The sequence below is a fragment of the Cinclus cinclus genome, chromosome 1, assembly GCF_963662255.1.
Source record: "Cinclus cinclus chromosome 1, bCinCin1.1, whole genome shotgun sequence".
Taxonomy (NCBI): domain Eukaryota; kingdom Metazoa; phylum Chordata; class Aves; order Passeriformes; family Cinclidae; genus Cinclus; species Cinclus cinclus.
The window spans coordinates 128,725,967-128,738,848 of NC_085046.1; the positions used below are offsets into that span (position 1 = coordinate 128,725,967).

General features: G+C 45.2%; 1 protein-coding gene across 1 annotated transcript; it reads left to right on the forward strand.

Moving 5' to 3' along the window:
- The first annotated feature begins 10,387 nt into the window (after window positions 1-10,387).
- On the forward strand, window positions 10,388-11,681 carry LOC134057760 (protocadherin-16-like). Its single transcript, XM_062514763.1, has 2 exons — window positions 10,388-11,402; window positions 11,527-11,681. The coding sequence occupies exons 1-2, from the start codon at window positions 10,388-10,390 to the stop codon at window positions 11,679-11,681; spliced, it is 1,170 nt and encodes a 389-aa protein (XP_062370747.1).
- Window positions 11,682-12,882: the final 1,201 nt, after the last annotated feature.

The window sequence follows — 12,882 nt, forward strand, 5'->3', positions numbered from 1 at the left end:
CTGGTTTAAGTCATATAACTTTTAATTTTTAGCAAGAAAACAATCACTATCTGAAGTCTTTTCAAGTAAGTCTTTGGATTATTAGTTTGGGGTTTCTTTTTGTTTTGTTTTAATTCTTCTGTCTTCCATGGGAAACATTTCTGTGATTATCAAACACACATTTATGCATCTTATGTGTAGCTATATAGTTTATATAAATGAAATAAGGAAGATTTTACTTAAACAACACTTGCATAGATTAAGGCACTGATCTCTACATTGTTGTTTCTGTTGTCTACAGAGACATGTTGGTGGAAACGCTAGGAATCAGACCTAGCAATAGGAGCTGACAAGCTCATATCTTCAGTTTGGAAAGAACCTGTCTTAGCATTTCTCCACACTTAAGTGCATATGTGTGTATGCTTAAGTGTGTCTTTCTTAGCAGCCACCAGAATGGGTCAGTATACCACAGTATGCCATACTTGTTTTCAGGCAAGTGTAGCAAGACAGCCAGGTTTGCTACTGAGACTTCTGCACTTCAGTTTCACCCCCTGTGTGTGTGCTGGTATATGTGTGTGTGTGTGCTGGTATGTGTGTGTGTGTGTGTATGTGTGTGTGTGTGTGTGTGTGTGTGTGTGTCTCTCTAGAGGGATGGGTGATACTCATTTCATTCAATTATTATGCAATAGCTATATTAAGATAGTGCCATAACTGTCATTTAAAACACTATAATAATCACCATTAGTAAATAATGGTATAGATGTTCATAGCTATTTTTATAACAATTATGCAAATACACAGATCTTTTAAAATTTGAGAAAGTACTCTGCAGTTTTGCTTCCCTCTTAATTTTTTCTTTGTTATATGACCCTATTTGCCTCTACAGCTCCTTTTCTTAACAAATTATCTGTTCATCCTGTTTGTTGCTGACTGATAGACTTTCAAGAAAATGAATGATGTTTTAATTCTGACTCTGGGTTTAAAGCTAGTGTTTATAATGGAAACTCCAATAAAAGGTAACAGTAGCTTTGTTTAATGTAGGTGTAACTGGACAGAAAACCAGGACTAAGTTTTGGAAGAAGTTTCTCACCCCTTAGGAGTTCCTGCAGTTACAAATTGATGTAACACCTGGCCCAGAAACCAGTCTATCAGGCATGTGGGAATGATCCTTTGGAGCCCAGATGCCCTTAATGTAGAATCTGGCAAAATAGGATGAACCCTCAGCTGAAAAATCTGCAAACCATTCTGCAAGTGGAAGCTGCAAAACAATCCTTACTGCAAATTGGAGATTTTAACTCTGAAATTATTAGGAATTGCAGCATGTTGTTGTATGATTCTTCTCTGTGCATGATTCTTCTCTGCTCTGTGCAGATACACTTGCTTACTTTACACTGACACGTAGTGCTGAAATTTTTTAAAACTTGTTATCACTTCTGGAGTGATTTAAAAGAAAAAAGCTTTATTGTTTTAAAAGCCAAGATGTCTGTAATCTGTTTTTTTACTTTCAGTTATATCTTATGCATTTTATTTGAAACCAGTGTTCTGATAAATCCATCAAATATATGGGATGCTGTCTCCAAGGGAAACATTTATCCATATAACTGAGTTACAAGTTATAAGTAACTGTCCTTTCCAGGCATACAGGTGTCATGTTGAGGGTAATGTCTACCTGTGTGTCTGCTGGAGTGCAGGCTGCATTTATTTGCTTGGGCACAAGTGCATGTTTTACTGCACTGGGCTGTTTAAGACTACTCAATTACTGTATACAAACAGAAGCTTGTGTATTAACTTGAGCTGTGGCAGGCCTGCAGGAACCCCCTCTCTATGTGTGGATATAGATGTAATACTTGGAAATAAATTTAGAGTTCCTTTTTCAATTTCAGTTTGTTTGAATCACTGTCGAGGAATTACATGTCTGTGTGTCAGTCATTTAATCCCTTGACGTTAGTAATTCCTGAATATCACTTCATATCAGCAATAAGGCATTGCAGGTGCAAACTTCAGGGTTACAACTGTGCTTGGGTAGGTGAAGTCGCAGAGCTTACGGCTTCATGCCTTAGACTGCCATGCTGAGGTGCAACATTCAGCTGTCCTTGACTGCCTCTTGTGTTTTACTGCAGTGTTGTGTGTGTTACCACATAGAACGTAGTTTGAGCACCTACATGTAGAGCACACATATTAAGAAAACCACAAATGAGGCCACCCACACATCTAAAAAAAACTGTCTTGTAGCACACTGGCCTTTATAGATGTTTAAATGAACGAGTTGAACTTTATTTGAACTAAGACATAGTTATTATTATTGTTTTTGTCATAGTTTTTAAGATGTATTCTTGATACTTCAATTGATTCTGCTTTGGGAGAATCATTTAAGATTTTTACCTTGCTTTTTATATTAGAGAAAATTATACTGCAGCACCACTGGCACAGCAGCCTTAAGTAACAGAAGGAGCCTTTTATTTGGGAGAACATTGTGGTTGTTCCTGTAAAAAGGCATAATTAAAACAAGTGACTGGAATAATCATATCTTACAAAGAAAATGAATTAACTTTTTATCCAGCTATGGACTAGCAAAATACTGTCTAATCTCCAGTTTCTGTGAAAAATACTAGGTTCCAGTGGTACCCTTCAGTGGGATAACAATAGGGCATAATTACTTGTGCAGACAACCCTGACTTGGTTTTCAACCATATCGCACTCCCTGAAAGGGTTGTGGGAAAGTTTTACAAATTTTGATCTGCTTTGCTGTAGATGTTGCAATTCAGTTGAAACATGTGCCTTGCAAGCTTTTATTAAACAAAAAACCTCAATTCATGTTTCTCTTTGTGAAGATTTTTTTTAAATTCCTGTCCCTCTGAGTCCTAGAGTTTCTGTTGTGTCTTAATACGCCAGCCTCCAAGGATGCTCAAGTGGTGCAGCTGGGATGTGTGCCAGCCTTCTAACAGCTGTTCACTGGGGAGAATGAGAATTAGTATAGCAATTTGTGTGACTGTTCTGCTGGCTTATTTCCTCCTTCACATTTCCACTTTCTGATATACTTGATCTGAAAAAAAAAAAAAAACCCTACCAAAAAAACCCCTACTTTGAAAGAATAAATTAGTATAGTATCTTCAGGCACTCTCCTGTTATCCTTAGACTTGTGGACCGAAGTTTGACCAACCCACAGCTAAACTTAAAATATACAGCTTTGTCTTAATCTTAAAAAAAAATGCTCTTTCACTTCCTGAATTACCACATACTTGAACTCATATTTGACAGGAGATTCTTGAGACTAAGGAAAGGTATTTCTGAGCATAAACTTCTATTAATATTATTTTTAAAACCACTGATTTAATTTCTTCCAAAGTAAATGGAACAATTTAATACAACACAATCTTAATGTATTTTCCATGGGGGTGCGGAATAAGGAGAAGATACACAGGTGTGGAAGAAAGAGGGCCAAAAAGTTTCACAGGCATTGAAAATTCTTCCAACTATTTGCTCTGGTGGCATTACTATTTGCTAAAAGGTAGAGGCTAGGGACCAACTCTTGTTCTTACCACCTTACTTTCACTAAGTCATCTTTAAGTGTCCAGACTTCATGACATTCCATCAGCTTTTCCATGCAATTCACATAAAAATGAGCTTCAAGATCAGGTTGTAGGGATTGTAAGGTATTCCTGAAATACTTCTTAATATACCATATAAGTCCTTCAACCAAAACTCCAACAGGAGAAAGCATAGGCTGTACTTGTGAATGCGTGGGTGTGTGCACATACGATGTGTTTGCATTTACAGGTGTCTGTTTTACTATTGTGTTTTGGAGATGGAATGAGGAACTTCTCTTACCACTAATGGTGATTGAATCTGTAAGTGTGGTAAATATTGATGGGCAGGTGGACTCTGGAGTACTGTGCTATTGGAGATGAAAGAGAAACTTTATTACAACACAAGCAATATTTCATGTGATATAATACCTCAATATAAATCTGCATAATCATGCTTTAATTCTCTTTTTAAAACTTAACTTTAGAGGGGGGAAAAGTGGGAATTCTAAGACATGCATTGTGTGTTATCTTAATAATCTTTTCTACTTCCTCAGTACAGCTAAAAAACCCCCACCATTATGTTGCTGCACTCTGCCAGATGCAGAGCTAGTGATGCCTAAAGGTTCTCTGAATTGTTTTGTACCTCAACAATGTGTTTAAGTGTAATTAATCTGGCAATGGTTTTGGTTTCAGCACAGTTAAATGTATGTATTTCTGCCTTTCAAGTGATGTTCAAGGTTACCTATTTATTTGATGGGACAGAAGGTTTAATGCCTTTCAAAATTTCAAACTTGTTTACTTCAATAATGCAGAAGAATTTTTGGTGGTGCTTTACTTGTTAACAGTGACATTTAGCAGTAGTGTGTATGTGCAGCTATTTAATAACAAGTATAAGGAATACAGTTCATTTTATCCTGTTTGTTGTCTTGGACAGTTTTTTTATCAAGTTAATGTATACATACTAAATATTTTTCTCTTGTAACTAATTTTTTTTCTGTGTAAAAAAAAATAATAAAAGCCAAATCCAGAAAGTATGGATTGTTTGGGACACAAACCATTTTATTCTTTGAGAAGTCAAGGGAAGACTGCAGCATAGCTCAGATGTCTGTCTTGACGGGCAGCATAAACAGTCTTGCAACTCTTGAGGACAAGCAGCCTGCCCAGACTGGATCCATATGTTGTGCTGACTGTGACTGCCTGCTGAGACATACTTGTGTGAGGATGAACAGCAAAATGTGAGCTGCTTCATATGGAATTACTGAACTCTGTCACCTTCTCCCTAAAGTTCTTCCTGCAACAAGCGCGTCACCTGAAAATAAAGTGCTATGCAACATAAAATACTTACTGGTTTAATTTTTTTTTTTCTAATCTACTAATGTATCATCTGCCTTGAATTTTTTGCAGATCATGATTACGTATTTTGGAGCCCCCTATTATTTTATACAATATTATTAGTAGAAATCTTTGAATGCAGATTACTTTGTAATAATTTATCACATAGTGATACAAAAATCTTGGGGTTTTTAAAGCTGAATTCCAGAGATAGTAGAAATATCCTACAGAGCACTTCTCCAAAAAGAGATTATTTAGCATCTGAAAAAAATTAATGTCCTGGTTTGAAAAGACAGGTATGTGCTAGGGAAGAGCAGGGCCTTCCCTTGAAATGGAGCTAATAATCCCCTCTCTCTGAATTATTATAATTTTGGAATTAAGGGGCTCTCAGGCAAAGACATGGGGATAGGAATAAGAGTTCTTTGCTAGTATATCTAACAAGGCAAACAAAACAACAGCTATGAAATGACCAACAAACAGTGCAGTAACCCAGTTCCAGTCCTTTTTGGCCACAGGCACTCTTCCCTCTGCTGCAGGTCCCGCTGGGAGCTGCAGGAGGGCTAGGGGTGATGGTGGCCGTGTCCCAGGTTGGAAGGGGATGGAGGAGAGACTTTTGGTCACGGTGTTGGTTCGAGTGCTCAACGGGGTGCTTGGAGATAGCAGGCTGAGCGAGAAGAAAGTGCGGGGACCGACAGCAGAAAAGGTGGCTCCTGGCGTTGGGATGGCGGGGCTGGGAGGAGCAGCAGTGACCGTCCTCCGACACCACGAGCGAACGGGGCGAGCAAATGCCTCCCCCGCCCCTTGCTGCTGATCTCACGGTTTCCCCCCTTCCCCCTTCGAGAGAAACTCCAAAAAGGAGCAGGGAGCCTCCTCCTATCACTAGTCCTCTTAGCACATCAATGGGAACAACTTCCAGACAGAGAGGAGAGGGGGAAAAGAAATAGAAAAACAACCCCGAACAATTACATATTTATATATTTAGATCTTTAATTTACAATGATTCTGAGTTTGAGCTTTTATCAGACTTCTTTGTTTTAGGCTAATCAGGAAATGAGCTGATGAAGTATCCAAGTTGAGCCATTCAAGCAAACAGGCTTTGTGGTTGCTTAGCTCAAAGGGGTATAGATCTTCCTGGCAGCAAGAAGTCCACGTTGGTATTTCTGTACTCTTCTATGCCTTTATGCAAAACTGAGACTGTGGTTACTAGCTGTGAAACAGAGAACGTTCTATTATATATAATAGAATTTGTATTGATATATGTATATAAAGAGGTGCATATGTGTTTTATCTGAGTCTGTACAAAATATATATTCTGTTTATAGTCAGGGATTCAGAGGTGTTAGGTAAAAATTACTGGTGGTTTGGGTTATTTTCCACCTAAATAGTAGTTCTGAAATCTGTTTGTAGGACCTAGTTTCCCAGAATTTCCCATTTTTGCAGTATCCCAGCCTATCATACCCCTGTATGCTTTCAGGTTGCTTAGGTGATACATGTCATTGACATTTTTTAATAGTGATGAGATGCGTCTTGTTATGGATTAAACTGCATATATAGAATATACAAACATTAAGCAATCCTGAGTACTACAGAGCTATTCACTAGGTAGTAACACACTATCAGTGCATAACATTTACTTCCAGAACTTTGAGCAGGTTTACAATGCCTTGGAACTTCTTCCTTTTCAGTTACAGTCTGCTGTCAAGCCATGACTCCTGCTGGTGCTGTACTGATTGGTAACAGAAAGACCCAAAACATGTTAAGATTGACTTTATTTTTAAACTGCAATAAATACCAGAATATTCTGTAAGGTGAGGGTGTTGAGGGTTAGTTCTTTCTTTTTTTTTCCCTCTGTGGAATTTCCCCCATTGTCATGCTAAGATACCTGTTGACTGGGCCCTGGTGGCAAGGGGGAGGGGACGGGAGGGAAGAGGGAGCCCCGCGAGATTCAAACAGCCAGAAGAGGAAGGGAAGGCTGGGTCTCGGCCCCATTTCCCCCGTGGAGTTCGGATGAGAAGGACGATCGCTGCCTCTCCTCCATCTCCGCCATCCCAGCGTCGGGAAACCACCATCGGACCCTGCCCTGCTGCCTTCTCGCTGTGAACTACCACCATCCAGTACTCTGCTGAGCACCAGGACCCACACCGTGAGCGGAGAGCTCTCTCTCCATCTCTCTCTCGCCCTGGGACAGCTCTGCCATCACCCCCAGCCCTCCTGCGGCTCTGCGGGACCCGCCCGCCCCCAGCACCGGGAACTGCAGCTCAGGGAAAAGGTGCCTGCAGCCAAAAACACTGGGACTGAGTTACTGTTCTGTTTGTGGGTAATTTCATAGCTGTTGTTCTTGTTTGTCTTGTTAAATATACTAGTAAAGAACTGTTATTCCTACCCCCATATCTTTGCCTGAGAGCTCTCTTAATTCCAAAATTATAATAATCAGAAGAATCACATTTTCTTTCAGTCCAAGGGGAAGCTTCTGCTTTCCTTGGCAAACACCTGTCCTTCAAACCAGGACAAAGGGTGAATGTAAAGTGATGCCTTAAACTATTCTTCCCTCTGAAGTAAGTTGAAAAAGGGTGGGTAAGAATGCAGCTCCATTCTTCACTGCCTCATGTTACACTCTCCATGAGACTCTCAGCACAGAAGTTGTGGTCTCCCTGGAGTAACTGCTGGGTGCACCTGTGGTTTCTGTGGCTGCTCTGACTTCAATCCTGGGCAGTAAGGCAAAATCACTGCAGCAGAAGTGACTACATAATTTATGCAATTTTAGAAAGGTACATTAAAATCAAGGCTGTTTTTAATTTCATCATTAAAACCTCTTTCTGAAACACACACAGTTTTGAAACACTGTAATTTTCATCTATTTCAGCATTATTAGCACATGGATGGTGCTCCTTTATTTTTAATTTCCTTTTTCTCTCCTCCCAAAGCTGTCCATTTTATGACAATCTGAGCTGTAGTCCAAACTGCTGGGTGCATTCCAGGGGCTTTTTCCAGCCACAGGAAAGTTGTTGGGCTTGCTGATGTTTGGGCCTTAGAATGGCAGTTCTTAGATTTAGTGGTTGCAGTTCACAGTCTTCAGTTCACTAGATCAGCTTTGCTTAAGAAGAACCCTAAAACTAAATTTCACTATGATTCTTTGGCAATGGAAGCTGATAGTGTCCTGATGATGTCTGTGTTGGTTTAGACAATATCTAAGGAGCTTATTTATTTGTATTTATTTCTTGTCTTGTTTCCTATTGAAGCCAAGAGCCATCTCCACTATCTTTACTGAGATGTCCTCTTGGGTTAACGCTGGATCAGTCTCTGTGAATCCTGCTTCAGTTTTGCAGGAGCAGACAAGTTCCTTTGGAAAACATGGCTACACTCAAGTGTGTTTGCTTCTCTTTTAATGGTAGGGTAGGATCTGTGGCCACAAATATCTGTACATTTGTTTTGTCATGACAAAGGTTTGTGTAATTGGATGTTGAAAATAACACAGCTGTGCTAGTGTCTACAAGGCAAGCTTGGCTCTGGTTCTGCTCTGTAAGGTGTGCCCTAAATTCTGGTAGTAGGAGTGACATGCAGGAGGAGCCTGAATTTCCATCACCAAAATGCTGTGTTAATGTATTAGAAATACATGTGTTCATATGTGAGAGGGAATACTGTGAATAAAATCTAGTTTATGTGTTCACAGGCTGTAGGGGAAGCTTCATATTTGTAAGTACTTGAAGAGAATAGAAAGGTTAGTGTGTCCTGTAATGTAGGATAAAAATGGGAACTCGATTTTGAGAGGATTTAATTTGCTTATTGAAAGTTGTGTAAGGATGTGACACACTTCAGAAGAGGGAATGCTGTGCTGTGTCTCCATGCAGAGCTAAGCTTTTCCTAAACTGAACACTTGTTTGTACAGTCTGGCTAGCTCATTAAGTGTTTGAAACTGATGAGCCTTCTACTACCTTTGTGAAGGAAGGAATTAGGGCACAAAGAGCATATTCAAAGCCTGCTACAGCACATTAACCAGGCATGGATCTGGATGGTTACTTTCATGTTACTGGTAAAACATTCTGTAAAACTATTTGGTTTTACTATTTGCCTTCTCAATCTGAAATCTTGCATTGTGCCACATTTAAGAAGCTATCATCCCTTCACCTTGAGGGGGTAAAAAAAGTGTAATTTTAATAACGGGATGTGATCTCCCAACAATTGCCTCTCCTTAAAACCGGTAATTCCTTGGGTAGTGCAGCTGGAGGTCTAGCAGTTGGTTGTCACTTTTGAGTGTTGCCTGTAATATTTGACTAAAAATGAGTGGAATGGGTTCTGAATCTTCACTTCCAGCCCAGATATGTCATCACTGAAGTTACAACACAGCTGGCAACAAACATCCCTGCCTTCCTAACAACCTTCTGGTAAAACTAGCGAGCCTGTTCAAAGCAGGAAGAGGGAGCATTTCTGATGCAACAACACCTAAAACAGTTTGACCAGCTGGATGTGGAGACTCTGCAAAAGGCAGTTCCTGAGCCGTTACCATCACTATGTGAAGGGAAATACTTTTGTTCTCATTTATTAACAGACATATGCTGCTGGGAACTCATGCTTGTAGTGATGAGAAAATGAGTACTGTTTTGTTTGATGAGTAGTGATTGACTCTGGAGTGGTCTGGCTGGTATTCACACTTCCACTGATCACAGACTAGCCAGAGTGATGAGTTCCACGCCCAGATTGTTTTATGCATGTTTAATAGGACTGACGTGCTTGCTCCGTATGTTCAGTAGGACCATTTCAGTCTTGCTCTCAACAACAGCACACACTCCTCTTGTCCCAGAAATATTGCATCTTTCCTGAAGGAGCAGCAACCTGAATGTGCACTTCTTAGAGGCTGTGCTTCCAAGATAAACCCTTACAACAGAAGTTTCCTGCTGGGTGACAACTACTGTTACGATTCAAGTGTCGCAAGGTCCATTCTCCTTCATGTAGTAGTGCTTTTGCCCTCGATTCTTTTATGGTGGTTCTTGTAGTTTGGCTGGGTGGGTTTTTCATACAGGTTCAGGAGAGAGAGGAAGATTGCCCATTTTCCCCCAAGCTACTTCCCCCCCCTCCCCCCCAGGAAATTTAGTTCAGCCTGTGTCCGCTCAACTTGCAGAAGATCCGGCGGGAGCAGCTGGATGTATGTGGTGGTTTGACCCCGGCTGAATGCCAGGCACCCACCAAAGCTGCCGCCACTTCCCTCTGCAACGGGACAGAGGAGAGCAAATACAACAAAAAGTTCGCGAGTTGAAACGGGGTCAGGGAGAGATCACTCACACACGACTCTTACGGGCAACGCGAAACGGGGGAAGATGAGGATTTTGCCAAGCAACATTGTGCGCTTCGCCACGGAATAGGGGACGATGATGAATTTGCGCCTCAGCGGTGCGCGCTTTGCCACGGGCGGGCTCCCCGCTCGACCGCGCGGGGCGGGCTCGCTCCGTCCCCGCCCACGGCCGTGAGTGGCCGCGGGCCGGGCCGGGGCTGCCCGTGCCGTGTGTGCCCGCGGCGGGAGCGGCACAGAGCCGGGCTGCGCTCCGCTCGGCGGGATGGGCCGGGCGCGGCGGAGCGGCTGCGGGCTGCTCCCGTTCCTGCTGCTGCTGCCGCTGCTCGGAGGGGCGGCGGGGCCGGGGAGCGGCGGCTCTCCCCGCCTGCTGCGCTTCTCCGGGCAGGTGCCCGAGAACAGCCCGGCGGGGACGCGTGTGCGGGGCTTGCGGGTGCCGCTGCGGAGGCTGCTGGGCCCCGGGGAGCCGTCCGGAGAATGGGCGCTGGAAGGCCACGGCGCCTCCCGCTTCTCCCTTCAGCGGCGGCCGGGCGGCGGCGGGGGTCTGCTCCTTCTCCGCACCGCCGAGCCCCTGGACCGGGAGACGCAGGCCGAGTACGGGCTCCGGCTGCGGCCGCGGGCGGGACGGTCCCCGCGGGAGGCGCTGCTGCGGGTCCGGGTCTTGGACCGCAACGACCACCGACCGCGGCTGCCGCCGGCGCGGCCGCTGGAGGTGGACGAGCTGGTCCCGCTGGGCACGGAGGTGGCCCGGCTCCGCGCCTCGGACGGCGACGAGGGCGCCAACGCGCGCCTCACGTACCGCCCCTGGCCGCCGGGCGCCGGCAGCCGCCTGCTCTTCGTGGTGCCCCGCAGCGGGCAGGTGCTGACCGTGGGCTCGCTGCTGGGGCTGCGCCGGCTCCGCCTCTGCGTGGCCGCTCTGGACCACGGGCGGCCGCGGCCGCTGCGCAGCCCCGCGCGGTGCCTGCGCCTGGCCGTGCGCGGGCGGGGGGCGGCGGGCGGCGCGGTTCGGCGGCGGGAGCCGCGCTCGCTGCAGCCGCCGGGGCCCGGGGCCCGGCGCTACACGGCTCGCCTGCCCCCCGGGGCGCGGGTGGGCGACACCGTCTTCACCGTCCCGAGGAGCCGAGACCCGGCGGCGGGCGCCTGGTTCGAGCTGGCCTCTGCCGGCGCCGCCCCCGTGGGGGTCGACAGGACGTCGGGGCGGCTCTACCTGCGGCGGGAGCTGCGAGCGGGCGGCCGGGCGGAGGTGCTGGTCAAGGTGCACCGCGGCGGAGGAGGAGCAGGTAGCGGTCCGGGACGGGACGGGAGAGGGAGGCTGGGATGGGGTCGGTTCTCCCCGCGGCTCTGCCCCCAGTGGGTCGGGATGGCCGCAGAAGGAGCGGATGGGCATGAAGGGTTGCCCAGAAGGAGTGGATGCTGACCAGGCACGGCCGTGCCGGGCACTTGCCGTGCGAAGAGATGCGGCCGCGGTCACGCTGCCCTCCGTGGGGTGCGGAGAGCCGCAGGCGGCTGCGGGAGCTCGGTGGGTGGTGCGGGAATGTGCCACGGCTCTTCCCCGGTAGCGCCCGCAGAGCTTCTGCCACTTGCCCTTGAAGGAGCAGCTGGAAACGTAGGGAATGATGTTTTGATTATGTTGTCTTGTAAGGAATTCTTGTCACGCTAGGTTCACTTTTGTGGGACCAGAGGTGTCTGCTCAGGGCAATTAGGGCCCGGTAAAGAAGAGGCCACGCCACAGTAGACAGCTTGTCTCATAGTGGGGGCAGTTAGCAGGGAGCCTCTCCTGGCGCTCTGGAGCTGCTGGGAGGACCTGAGATGGAAGAGGTGACGCTGTCCTGGGTGTGGGCGCTTAAAGACCTGCGGCTGCAGCCCCCTGCGCTGGGGATCCCGCTGCTCCGGCTCCCTGAACCGCGCCGGATGATGCTGGGAGTCAGCGACAGCACTGGCGGAGCAGCGCACGGGAAGGGAAATGAGTCGTTGCAAAGTAGATATCGACGACCACAGGACAAGAAAAAGAAAAAAAAATATCTGAATCAGGAATCCTAGGAGTTGGTGTAGAGGACTGAATGGAGATATTGTAGATCTTGACCTATATGTCCAGAGCTCATGTACTGTTGTGTATGGTTTTCCTAATACGATGACAAAGAGAATAGCTAGACTTGATAAATTTCTTAAACCACATTAAGCTTGAGGTGTGTTATGGTTCCAAGAGCCATCCTTTCTATGTGTTACTTTCATCTTAGAATAAGTTTCAGAATACGTTTGTAAGTGCAGCTCAGGTCTCTAATAACATAACTGGTTATCATTTGTTTTGGTTTATTTTGTATTGTTTCCTTGTCTTTTTTTTCTTAGATGTTTGCAGCTTTTCTAAAGAGGGAATATTTACCAATTTATATCAGTGAATTTTACAGCCTAATGCCCAGGAAATGTGAAACATACAGCTGTGAGGAAAACAAATGTGTTGAAGCATGCTGGGGGCTGTGATCTTTACCAGACTGCTGTGTGCAGTCTACAAGCCCAGAGCTGCCTGCCTGAGAAACTTGTTCTTGTAGGGATGGGATGTGTTGTGCAAGTGACAAACATTTAACGTTAAGAAAACTGCACAGTATTTCCAGCTACAAACTTTAAACAAATCAGCTGATGATGTTTAAAGTAGAACTTCTCATTCAAGCTAAAGATGGAGTTGGAAAGGGGATGCACAGCCTGACTGTCTTGCTTATTTATAGCTAAAGCAAATAACCTTGTGAACAGTGTTCAACATATGAT

Bases quoted from the DNA above. Each gene is read 5' to 3' on its own strand.
- LOC134057760 (XM_062514763.1), top strand. From the start codon at position 10,388: ATGGGCCGGGCGCGGCGGAGCGGCTGCGGGCTGCTCCCGTTCCTGCTG. The intron at 11,403-11,526 runs GTAGCGGTCCGG...GTTGCCCAGAAG, and splicing joins CCGCGGCGGAGGAGGAGCAG to GAGTGGATGCTGACCAGGCA.